Source organism: Linepithema humile, chromosome 2, assembly GCF_040581485.1.
Source record: "Linepithema humile isolate Giens D197 chromosome 2, Lhum_UNIL_v1.0, whole genome shotgun sequence".
In the NCBI taxonomy this organism is placed as follows: domain Eukaryota; kingdom Metazoa; phylum Arthropoda; class Insecta; order Hymenoptera; family Formicidae; genus Linepithema; species Linepithema humile.
The window spans coordinates 23,009,515-23,023,359 of record NC_090129.1 but is presented as its reverse complement, the minus strand read 5'-3'; the positions used below and the strand labels follow the sequence as shown (position 1 = coordinate 23,023,359).

The 13,845-nt window shown below is 35.0% G+C and overlaps 1 protein-coding gene and 1 long non-coding RNA gene across 4 annotated transcripts in view; one reads left to right on the top strand and one right to left on the bottom strand.

Moving 5' to 3' along the window:
* The window catches only part of LOC105668880 (lachesin-like), a 122,054-nt gene extending 114,966 nt beyond the window's left edge, over positions 1–7,088 (top strand). For all 3 annotated transcript variants that reach the window (XM_067350335.1, XM_012361528.2, XM_067350334.1), the window contains exon 9: positions 705–7,088. In XM_067350335.1, the coding sequence (XP_067206436.1) occupies positions 705–949 (245 nt within the window). In that variant the 3' untranslated portion in view covers positions 950–7,088. The remainder of the gene's footprint in view (positions 1–704) is intronic.
* LOC136998114 (uncharacterized) overlaps positions 1–13,845 on the bottom strand; it is a 158,710-nt gene that overhangs the window by 110,680 nt on the left and 34,185 nt on the right. The window lies entirely within an intron of this gene.

Sequence of the window (13,845 nt, the reverse complement as noted above, 5' to 3'; positions counted from 1 at the left end):
TCATCATTCGCTCGTTGAATTTCAATGGAACGTGCCGCGGATATTTAATATCGTTGAAAAATACGCGGGAGATGGTTGTCAAAGACAAGGTTGTATCTATTCACGAAAAGTACGTGTCGTAAATACTAAGTAAATTTTATCTTAAAAAAAATTTTTTTTTTGGCAAGAGAAAAGAAATCGATTTGCCTTCCATTGCACGCATGTACAAACTACATCTACAAATCTCAAAAAAGTATTCTCACTTCGCTTTTATTCGCCTCGCGTGTATCGAGTGACGTCAGGCGTAAAAGCACCGCGCGATACCTTCCATCGAGGTTCTGCACATGCGGAAAAAAAATGATATCTGCTCACACGTATCACCGACTCACTGGCTGACCACGGTTGAAATAATGTTCCGATGATCGTGCCTTGAATTCGACAGCAAAGGAACTGCAAGCTTAGCGCTCTTACGGCACGATGTAACACGAGTATCGACTGTGACCTTTTCTACATTGATTCAACAACTTGTTGTAAAAAAAAACCTCCCGTTTAAATTTCACATTTATGTAACTTCCTTAAAACACAGCGACTTATTCAGAGTTTCAAAAACGTGAAAATAGAAAATAAAGTTTAATATTATGTTCCAATACCAATGATTAACTTTTTAAAAATAAACGCTTTTCAAAAAAATACTAACACTATTTTCCACTCTTATCGTGTTACAGATATGGAGCTGCCTAAGCACTCCAAGAAGCCCAATGATCAGCGATCGGACGACGACGAGAGCGACTCGATCAACAGCAGGTTAAACCATGTGCCTCGGGGCTCCCTGAGGGAAACGGAATCGACCCTGGAACCGGCCTTCGACGCGGACGACAATTCGGCGTCGACCACCTCGAGGGAGAACGTGCCGCCCGCGACGATCGGTATCGTCCTGATCGCGCTGCACCACTTGCTCGTTTTGACGTAAGATAGACGTAGCCTACCTACCCTTAAACTCAAACTACGTTCACCACGAGCTCGATTCTCTAACCTAAGGAAATTGCGCGAGATAGCGACGGAATAGTCCCGTCGAGTCGCGTTCTCGGCGATCCACAACGTTGATTGCCGCTGATCTAACTTCAGTATCGATATATATCGTCGATACTGACGAAACAATAGCTACAATATTTTATACCGAAGCTACTACGCGCCACGTTGCCGAAGGATACTGATACGTTTAAAATATTGAACAAAATTCACCAAATTGATGAACGAAATCGCGAACAAAAATTATTATTATAAAAATATATTTAGATAAAAATTAAATATATTTTACTTGATATACTTTATATACTTGTATAAATCAGTGGTAACCTATAAAAATTATTATGTAGTTGAATTAAATGCAATAGATTTAATTTTCTGTAGAATTAAAAAAAAAAAGGCAAAAATTTTATTTTAATCAAACATAACAATCTTTCTACCGTCTTTACTTCTTTTTCTCCAAATAAAATGTTTTTATTATTTATTACATTTACGATGTAAAATAGTGAATTAAAATTATACATGCAAAATTCAGAGTCTATCAACGTCAACTTTATGCAATCATTAAACAATTTCTGGTTTGCATCTTGATGACGAAAAATGCGTTTCATAAAATTCCATTTAAAAACTCGAGAACAAATGCTAATAATAACGTCCACCCAAAAATAACAAAAATCTGCAAGCCAAAAAAAGCATTGAAATAACAAGCGTCATATTAAATGAAGTCATATAACGCGTGTCGTGTAAAAATAGCGACACTTCCAAAACAAGTTAGCAACTTTTACATTTGCAGAAAATATTTTTGATCAAAGATGTTTAGGTATCTCTTCATGTCTTGGAAATATTTATGTGTGCTACATTTCATCTTTTGCAACAATCTAGACAGCACAGAAAATAAATTCGCTCTTTTCCTTAAAAATATAAAGGTATCTATTCAGAAATATTATTAATTTATTAATAAATATAATGATAATGTAATTGATTAATTCAAATCGTTGATTTGTTATATTATTTACTATAATATCACATACAAATTATTTTACGATATAAAATACTATCATATTCCTTTCTCTAAAGCGCGCTTTGGAATCTTATCTTTCAATTTTAATCCAAAAACAATTTCTTTCATATAAAAGCTGTCCATATTTCGTGCGGCATCGAACCAATGTTGGCTGCTCTTCCGCTTTACACCTGTGTAAATTAACGAACGAATATCGACGAAACGTTAACGGCAGATCGAAGATCGTGAAATTTTACTCGCGTCGTCATCGCGGGCTACGGGCTACCGTGATTGTTCGTCTGCAGCTTAACGAGATATCTCGTTAGCAGCCGCGTCTCTCGCCACCAACCAATGACGTAATTATTAAATCGCCGTTCTTTTTTAGTTCCCACCCGAAATGTCAGATCGTAGGCGAGGCGGTTACACGCGGAATCAATTACGCGAACGTCGCTCACGTCGAGTCACTATCGACGCCAGAGGAAACGCTCCCGAGAGCGACTGCCGCACGAGAAATCGCGCGTGTTTAATTAACGCGTGAATTCCCGTCGAGCGAATTCGCATTAGCCGCGATCAAGTGAAACGTACGGCTGCAGCATCGATATCTAATCCAAAGCCGATTTTACACGATCGAGAAGCGAAGTGTCGGGCCTTCCGCTCGCGTGCGTGACGCATGCGATTTCGCAACGCGTATGTCTCCGCGTATCATGGGAAATTCAATTTCAAATTACAACCCTGGAATATCTAAACGGATATTCGGCAAAAAAAAGTGAAAAACTCTTCATAAATTTTCAATACACAAAATTAGTTGACGAAATATTCACAGATTATTAAAAAAAAATATTGCTTCTACTTTTATATGTTATATAATATTTATATTATTTCCATTCGAGATTCGCTTTTTCGAGAAAAAAATTACTAATGCATACGACAGAACGATAATTGAAAATTTTCTCATTAACATATTCACTGCGCAAGCAATCATACCGAAATATTTTTATCGACAATTTCGTTATTAAATATCTGTCAATCGATCCGTGCGACAGAAACGTCTCTTTTCCTGAAATTCCGACATTACTCAGACAGATATGTCATATTTCTAATTTCTTCGATACGTAGCATGAATGTCTCGTTTTACTCTTGCTACATCCTATCCTAAGAATATAACGCGTCCCATTTGAATGCGTATCAGTTCAGAATATCCTATCAAGAAAGAGAAGGCCCGATCGTTCTTTCCATTCTTATATCACAATAAGATATTCATGACAAAAAAAAATTCCGATATGTGCTTCGTGCAAAAAATAATAAATAAATTTTTCTATATAAAATGGTGTTTTGTAAATAATTAATTACTGAATTTTCTGTTCGACAGATTTCAAATTTCAAACAGTATACATATATTCCATTAATCACAAGAATCCTTCGCACGTGGAAAACTGGTAGCGCGAAACAGTAATAAATAAAATTGCCATCCCTTTGCACCGATATTAAAAACAAATATTGTTAAAATTGATCTCATCTAAAAATATTGCAAGTATTAATGTAAAAAAATTGCAAATATTCGTATAAAAAAAATTTCATAGAACTGACGCATAAAATTTTATTAGAAAATATTGCGGTCACTATATTTCTCTTTTTACTTTTGAATAAAATTTTTTCAAACATTTTGCATTAATATTAATATTAATATTATATACGTATTAATTTGCGAGTAACATTTATAATTTACATGTCCACGCAAAATTTCGGGTAAACTCGTGGTCCACCGAAAACGCGATCGCTCGGCAAATGATTTTTGATACATAACTTTGGCCCGGCCACAATGAGAAACGCGCAAGCAGAAACGAAAGAGACGGATAATTACGTCCTGACTAAAAAAAAAAAAAAAAAAAAAAAAAACGTGCCAAATATTTGCCCTTGTTGTTCCTTCCTTGATATAAAAAATTCATCGCTTTATTTAAGACAATTCATTATCAATTCTGAGGGTCCATGCCACTTTTTTCAAGCTTCCAAATCCGATCTTAAATCCGTATTATTATTCCATTTAGGCGGCTTTTCTATAAATGGCACCAAATGACAATTTTAACACTTCTAAGTTGGACACATCTTTGCGAAATTCTGAGACACCTTGCGAAAATGTTTATATAAAAATGACAAAGTGAACAAAAAAAGGCTCTATCCATCTTTCTGTATATAAATGTATATACATAAAAGTTTTAGTTAATATTCATTAACTCATTAATAGTTAAATCTTGAGTCTTCACACACGCATAGCATGGTTTGTTAAGTAGATTAAGACTCCTATAACTTCACTGTAAATTACTCTTATGGCATAAAATGCTATTACATTCTCTAGAGAGAACTTTAGAATCTTATTTCTCAGTTTTGACATAAAGGCACTCAGGTCCTTTTACATAAAAGTCGTCCATTTAATGGGACAATGAATATTCCCGGTAGACAAAGGATGCGGCGCTTTATAATGGCAACACTTTTGCTACCGCTCGTTACGACGACGTTGTCAATTACATCATCCGACAGTCGCGTTGTGAATGAACGGTTAACGCACGTATGGAGGTTAAATATTTTATACTTATATGAAAAGAATGACGCGCGGAGACTGTCAGCAAACATAAGCGTTTTTGCAGAGATAATATCGTATAATAATGAATGATAACTGACTTTAGGTTCCTCCTTTACGTGGCATCACGTATTTATCGTTGTATCATCGATCGTCATGCTAAACCTAATTACGCGAAATTGAATCTGACAGTGTCACTGTGATAAAAATTAATAGCCTTATTTTTTTTCTAGCTAGCTTTCTTTTTCTTATTGAAATCTCCCAATAATTAATATATCCTATGCAATAAATAAAAAATATAATATTGAAACAAAATATTAATATCCATATTAATATCGTAATGAATAGTATGACAGCTAGGTCAGGTCATCCGTATAAAATATTATGTCTAATTTTGCACCTATATAAATATCATCAATTTTTAATTTAATTAATCCACTTTCTGTATATTTCTAGCTTATTTGCATAATTTATCTACATAACTTTTTATTAAACTCCCCTTGCCACGAGTCGAAACTTATAGAGTTCTACGCTATCTAAGCGTCAAAATCTGAAACTAATTTTTGTAGGAGTATCATAGTATCGATTGCTGGCGCGAGTTAAGGAATGTCGCGATGTCGTGACATCGGGTATTATTAGCATACTATCGTGATCGCAACAATTTCATATTTAATGTCACGTGAAAATGGGCTAAAGTGTCGGTTGTCATAAAGGCTCGCACGATTGTTTCGTTATTTATTCGCAATTGGGCCTCGTTATAATAACTGTAAGTGAATGTACATGCCTGTTGCGTGGGTGCGTGCGTGTGCGTGATGTGCGTGGATAACGTGAGAGAGAAACATCGCGATGTCTAATTATTATTAATGGAAAGCGGGAAAACGTCTATGTGTAGATTGTGTAAATTACGAAATAGGGTTTATCAAATTGTTGATCGTAGGTGTGTTTACAAGGGTTATATAATATATATAAATATATATATGAATATATATAAATATATCTAAAGCGTAAGTTGGAAGTAAGAAAGAAAATAAAAAATCAAATCGCAATTAAATCGGCCTTTCGCGCGTTACGGCGGATAATGCGAGACTCTATGGCTCAACATTATCAACGAGTTCTGTTGCTCGATCATTGTTGACTATCGTTTTGCTCATTGTTATAGTTGCCATCGCTTTTTGAAGATTGAATCGACTATCCTCCACCCCATTTTCGTCCTTCTCATGACGAAAAAATTTGAGATAGTTGAAAAATTATAAATATCATATTAATAGCGCTATATTGTATAATATATTGACAATTGAGGAAAAAAAACAACTCCAAAACGCGTCCATTTTGGTTCGTAACGATTTATAATGCTAACTTAAGCATTAAGCGGTTCGAACAATGCACGAACGGAGAACAGTAAAATTAGTGCTGTATAAGCAGAATTTTAACCCTTCAACTGCATATATAATCTTATATTTTGAGAAGTTTGAAAATCGAAAATTTAACAAAAATAATATTAATTTATTTAACACTTTATCGTAATAAATTAAATTCATTATCAGACAAAATTAGGCGAGCTTTAGTCTGTGCACCTTCATACGTAAAATAATGATAAAAAAAATCGATAAAATGTCTAATAAAATGCGAGAAAAACAATTCCATTCGAGATACATTTGAAAGTATTCACACAGTTAAAGGGTTGAGACGAAAAGAACGACGCCCGCATGTTGCGTCGCGAATTAACATATCATTTAACAATTCGAGCATAGTTTCGTAATCTTTTACTTACATATCGGCGAATCTCCGTGCGCTTTGACCGTTCTCGTGGACCTTTTATCGCTCCAATTCGTCGACGAACGTCGCGTGAACGCTTAAAAGTATCGGCACTTTTAAGTGTCCCTACGCACATATCACTCCGAGACAGTACTTACTTCGTCGTGTCTAAAACAATGTAAAAAGTGCTTTTAGTGCGATTGAAGTTGAGGCGATAGCGAAATCGTACGTATCGATCGACCTTTCGGAGCTCGATCGCGCCGACTCTTTCAGGACGAGAGAACTGATCGGCGATTCGAAAAGGACGGCTAGCCTTTAAGAGGGACGACGCAACACTGTCCTCGAGTGGCCTGACCTTAATATATTTTGCACTATGTATACATAGATATACAGAATGGCGACCTATCCCCCTAATCATATCCCTATTGTGAATATTATCATCTTCGACCATCTCCCTCATCATCTCCCTCCCGACTCTCGTCCACCTCAAACCGAAAAACCGTTTAGCAACGGCGGCGCATTGCACACTGTACAATAATCTCACACGCGCGTGCATATGTTATATATATATACATGATATACATACGGTTAATATGCATACCTGTGCGTCGATGTAATTAATTACTGTGCCCCCATAATACCAAGTATGAAACGCAACTTGTACCAAGCCAAGCCACGACTTATCGACATATTGTCGCCCCAATGGAGGTATATATATATTATATATAGTCGAATAAAGAGACGATTAATGTATGTCGTAATTGCCATCTTCATTTTACATTCCATCTCTGAATTGCCAGAAAGAAAAAAAATCCATGAATTTATTATTACACCGATGTAAAATAAGCGGTAAAGAGACTCTTCATTGTAATTCGACCATTTTCTAAAATTTCAAATATCTCAAAATGGCGTTTTATTAATTTTGCAATAATAATTCATAATTTATTAGACTAATTTTGCGGCGGATCGACATCTCATCGAAAGAATTAATATCTCGCGTAAAGCTATTATCCGGAAGATTGATAGAAGTAATCGATATCTCCCGCGCGAGAGGCAAGCTACGGCATTACTATGTCATTACAAGCACTAGGCAATACGTTCATTACGTTATCGTTGATTACATGACGTTAATCGTGTAGGGAATAAATAATCCGCAATCGTCAAGGGATCCATTTACCAGTCGATCAAAATTCCGCAGCGCACGGACGCATATAGGCATACATTGATGCGGTACCCATATAAAGTGTATATGCCACACAATGTGATTATGGTTGATAATTATTCGATTTAATGAGCTGCTAGAATTGCCAAAATAGCGTTTCAATGCATTCGCGACATTGCCGTTGAATTATCGTCAGGGGAAGATAAATAACAGATAAGCCTTCGTGCAAGATAAAACTCTCTTCTAAGAGAAAGGTAATATTAACGATTTTTACAAAAAATAACGTGAAACATGATTACATTTTATGTCTATCAAAGCTCATAATCTAAGTGATAGTATTATGATGTCCTTATTAGTTATAGATAGCACATAAATTTCTCATGTATAATCAAGGTAGGTAGACAACTAAGAGCAGTCGCTCGAGTCATAATAAAAAATGCAATCTGCAATAATAAGAGCAAGAAAACTAATCGTCACAAATATAAATTTGGATTCAAACTGTCATTTAAGTAAATAAACATTTGACATGGAATAATTTAGCAAAGAATTTATCTTTGAAAAAAGTATTAATTTACATAAAATTGCAAATGTATTTGCAAGCTCATCTTAAATGTCTAATATATTTTGTGTTTATATATAATATCATTAAAGCAAGACAAAAAAAATTCTCGTTTTCTTATTCATAATATAGTAATTAAATTACAATGTTGCATACGATTATTGATACACGTTATTGATTACGAGGATGACTGCCTTTCAATTGTAGTATACGTCCGTGTAGTCGAACTTTTAATTGTACAAACAATTTATAACACAGAGATGCTAATATCACTTGCATGCGCATACTCGCGCACGTCCTGCGTATTCAATTTCGATCGGGATTACAATTTCGAATATGACTCTCGTAATTGCGGGTACTAATTAATGTCTATTATGAGAATTAATTGGAACGTGACTCCGTGTTGCATATTTTAATACAAGCGATTACGCACTAGCGTATCGCAAAATTTCATGCCTTCTCCGTACAAACAAAAGAAAACTCTTACGTGATAAACAATACACAATATACAGGGTAACCATTGGAAAGGTGTCTAAGGTAAATTGCTATAACTTTTTAACGAATGGACAGAACAAAATGAATTAAACATTATTTTGTAGAGGAAATCCATCACTTTTATTATGTATAATATAAAAAAAGTATATAATAATTAAATAATTAAATAATTAAAATAAACATTATAAAAAATGCTACAAATCTTTCTAGGCGCTCAGTAATAAATATTTTCGAAATTTGTTATCTACATCAAAATCGGCACATTTTTAACATGACTGAGAAAATACCCTGAATATATTTCAAATATTCTGTTTCAGCTTATCAATATTTTCCAATGGGCAACATTTTGAAAATATTTATCACTGAACGCCTAGATAAATTTTTCTTAGCATTTTTATCATATTTAGTTTAATTAATTAATTATTATATATTTCTTTTATACTATATGGAATAAAATTGACGAGTTTTCTCTACAAAATAACATTTGATTTCATTCTGTTTATTTGTTGCAAAGTAATAGTAATTTACTTTAAACACCTTTCTCCAATGTCACTCTGTTTAAAACGTGATGATCGATTATAATCTTCGTCATATATATTTCTTGTTTATTATCCTGCAATCCTATTTACTTTTAATTTAACTAATATAAAATTATACTATATCTAACACTCATATATAAAATCACACGTAGCTATTTCATCAACATTTTAATGCGTTCTTTTACGTTCAATATAGACTATAATAATCATAACGAGTAATATTTTATCTGCATAAATTCTCTTTGACTTGATTAAACTAATTACTTAATTTTTATACAAACATGTATATACAGACATCTCCCTTTTTCTTTTTCTCATATTACAATATTAAAATACTTCAGCTAAAATAATAAAATATAATTTTCAATTTTTTATTGTATCAAAAATATAGATCAATATATTATCCTTATATTATATTAAAAATTTGTACCTACTGCAAATCAATCAATAAAATCACAAATTAATTTTAAAAATTAATAACTATAAATTAAAGATACAAATACTTGATGGAAGACGCAGATATTTTATTTTTGACTCTAGGCTAAAGGTTAATGTAGTTCAAAATGAAGGGCGTAAGCGTAATGCGAGACGGGCAACAGATCGTTCGCTCGTTACGTCCGAGCGAGCTTTCGAGCGAGCTTTCGGGCTTAGCGCGCAATGACCAAGTAAATTGCAGGTGCAGCGTACCTGCGGGTCCTCAATGATTATTCAATTTAATGAGCTATTGTAGACGCCTCCTGGAACGTGACGTTTACACCGCAACGGGTTTCCGTGCCGCGAACGATCGGCCGTTCATGCTCAACGAGTTCGCGGATCGCGCTTCACTCCTCCTTCCTGTCTATCCTGTTTCGCGCCTCTGCGAACACGCCTGATCGTTCGCGTGTACATACGCGCGCTTAGCACGCGGATTTGCGACGCGACACCTCCAGCTGGAATTTCGATGCCGTGACGAGCGCGCAACGCGAACCCATTGATAATTAGTAGACACTTCGAGGCGAATTAATCCGCTACGAAACGACGAGCTCGGCGCGGTCGGTCATTAATTAAGGACACGCTGCGCGGGGACGGTAAATCTACGCGGCATTCATTACACAGCGGGATACGTGCGCGTGTGCGAAATACACGGACTTTGCGCGGAAATTTACACGGCGGCCTCCAATTTGTCGGGACCTTTTAGTTTGCAATTTCAAATATCTCGATAATCAGGTCTCGAGCTAAGTTATCGTTTAAGCGAGGTCCACTTCAAATTAATTGAACAACAAAGTTCCGTTATATACCTGTCTACGCTTTCGAAGCTTAAGTCCGTAAAATCCTTTAAGCTTCAATATTAAATAGCTCGTCAAATTAAGCCATCCTGCAAATTCCTGTCAAGAAAATGTCCGATTACTATTTTGTTAGAAAATATTTATTCACTGCCGATCCCTTACTGACATTTTTGGAATGTCACTGAAATAACGCATCTTCTCTACTTCGACTCGTCAAAATGTGCGTGGTTGAAGAAAAGAAATGTTCAAGAACAACCTGATATGACCTTACTCGATCTACGTGAGCTATCGGCCGACATACATAATCAAAAGTGAGTCCGATCCTACAACCTAAACTATTCTCCACCTTCCAAGACCTCCCTTTATTCGATTCACCGACGAATCGAACGTACATGTCCAGACAGACGGCGAGAGTGAGCCGCAGGATCTACCGTTTTACGTACATGCCGGTCTCGTTCTGAGGCGAGTCACGAACGGACCGGATGGGCCGTAGTTCGGGCTCCTTCGAGTAGTCGGCAGAAAAAGAGTTGCCTCGTTAATCCAGATCGGCGAGAAAACGCCTGGAAGAACGAGTCTCGTGGCGGGGATGGCGAGTACGAATCGCGAGGCGAATGCCGAAGAAAGGACGAAAGGAGGGCCTTTCGAACATCGATGACGGTGAACGGGCAGCGGGAGAGGTATTAAAAGGAACGGAAGAGAGGGTAAAAGGTAGAGAGTAGAACCGGAGGGGGAAGGGGAAGCAGATTAGAGAGGGTGGATGCCGAGAGAGGACGAAGTAGCGGGGAAAGGATGACGGGCGGTCTGATATTGTAAGTGGCTGCAAATCCTTTATAACTGAGAGAGAACTCTCGCGGGCGAGAGCGGGGCGAGCTTGGAATTTTTGATGTAGTAGCGGGCAGATATGAATATCGGAAAGTTTCCAAAGGAATTCCGCACAGGGTCGCGGAACGGACGGGGGTTGCGACGGGATCGAAGGGCGGCGGAGTGGAGGAAGCCAACGGAGGGCAGAGATGATGCTGCACACGCTGCCGCGCCCGGAACACGGCGGTAACTTTGAGAAATTGCTGAGAAACCGATAAACTTCGCGACGGACAAACAAGGATTCGAACGGATACACGGATTCCGATACCAAAGCGATGCCACGCGTGTATCGTTTCGGACTACTGGAACAGAGTTTTATGATTGCGGTTAAAGTTTAATTTTGAAAAGTCTCTTACACTCAAAAAAATGATCTTGCAATAATAGCTAAAATTTTCTAGGTGTAAAAAATTAACTAAAACAGATAAATGATTAGCAACTGTTGTGATATTGCATATGTAATTACTTAATCAGTTTAGATGACAGAAACAGAATATATATCTGTATTGTTTGTGAACTTTAAAAAGAAAGTTTCTCTAAAGCGCTTATCTATATAAGATCAATCACGTGTTAGATCATGCAATGAATAACATTTAGCAATGGTACCTAAATTTTTCAGAAGCTATTGCTAGAACATTACTGCTATAAATTCTATATGTGACAAACAATGTTTTCACAGATACGAAAAATAGCGATACATTCTTGTTGCGATATCTAGAAATCTAACTACATCAGCGAAATATTTTTTTGAGTGTAGTATCTTCAAAAATATATATAGTATAAATATTGAATGTAATGACATAATTTTTTCTAATAGTCTAAGGATTCTTATGTTTAGATTTTTTAATCGTATTTTATATGATAACAATTTTATATTTTCAGGGAAATAAGAATTGTCATAAAACGTAAGTGCATATTTATATTGAATACTGATTTTAGAAATTATGTAAATTTCTTGTTTTTTCTTTAGTTACGTATTTATAAACAAATAAGTGAGATCGGAAATCATTGATTATAAATAAAAGAAGACTTTAATTATTATTTCAACATTAATTAATGTAGGCATTGAACTTATTCCTTCTGTTTGTAATTAATAAATTGAATGGCCATTTATTTTATTGTTTTCGCTATAAAAAATTATTCATATAAATATTTACACAAATGTATTTTCCATTTTAATATTTGTAGTTAAAGTAAATTTTTAATAACGTTTGTGATGTTTTAATAATCTTTCTATTAAAAGTATTTAATCATAATTTTGCAAATGATTTCTCGCAAGATATATTATCATCATCGCGGATGTATCAGACGGTCTTGAAATACTTTGTCGGTATATTGAAGAAGTTTGCCCTAAGGATGTAATCAACTCTTATCTCTTCTATTCACTTGTATGCGCATCGACGGAATAAAGGAAAACTTTGACGCCACCAATTATGCGTGTAAACCGGTATTATTTCAATAATATTCCTGCGAACGTCAACGTAAAGTCTTGCCAATCATTTTCGAGCTTGATGCTAATGAGTAGAAACATAATTATACAAAACAAATATTTAAATATTTGATCTTTAATTTCTTTTCTTATGTAAATCAATAATTTAATTTAGCTGAAGATAAATTCTGTTAAAACGCATAAGAGCAATAATTCCCCCCGATAAAAGTAGAAGATAAGGAAAATATCTTTTTTAAAATAAACATTGAAAATATGATATTTCTTAAAATGTATGAACGATATAAAAATAAAGATATCCAAATCAATAAATTCCTCGTCAAGTAAACATGTTGTGAGGAGAACTTCCAATATGATCGCCAGATATAATTCAATGTCCTATGTGTTCCAGGGCCGAGCAGAGGCCCTGTCTATCGATATCATTGTAAATGGATATCCATAGAGACGATCGCATCAAAGATGACCCGGACACGAAGTAATTTTCCGGAATTCAAGCTGACGTACAAGCTCGGAGAGCAAGACCGACCCTTTAAAGGTACACGATCGCTTTATGAACAACAATTTTAGAACGTAAAGTTTCTTTGTGCGTGATTAATAATACCGAAACCGTAGTACAAAAATCACATTAGATATGAAATTGTTATACCATTCTGTTCTGATAGTATAATCTTTCTAACGACAAAAATAGCTTCCTTACGTTTCGAACAAAAATATAGATCCGAGTATCCACAGAGAAGCAAAGAGCATCAAGTTTATCCATTTATCGGATTGGAATTTTAATTTTCGTCGATATGTCATCTATTTCTGTTTAAACTATATTTTGCTACATTTCTCTATGCGGCAAAACAAGAATTCATTTTAGAATTAGAACTGGAATCGTTCTTTTATTTGTTCACAAATTTAATTGCCATACCAGAAATATTTAAACTAAAAATATTATAAATGTATAAAAATGTGTAAAATATAAAATATCAAAAAATAATCCAGACTTCTCAATGTATGTATTCATTAAATTTTACACACAGAGTGTGCCAAACCAATCATATCGCCTATTAATATAACAGCTTTTAAGATTATTTGAAAATCTTTATGCCAAAATATCGAGGCTGCAGTAATTTTTAAATAAGAAATGTTTAAAATATTAAAAATTGAGCAATTAAATCGTCAAAAATTCACGCGCTCAGA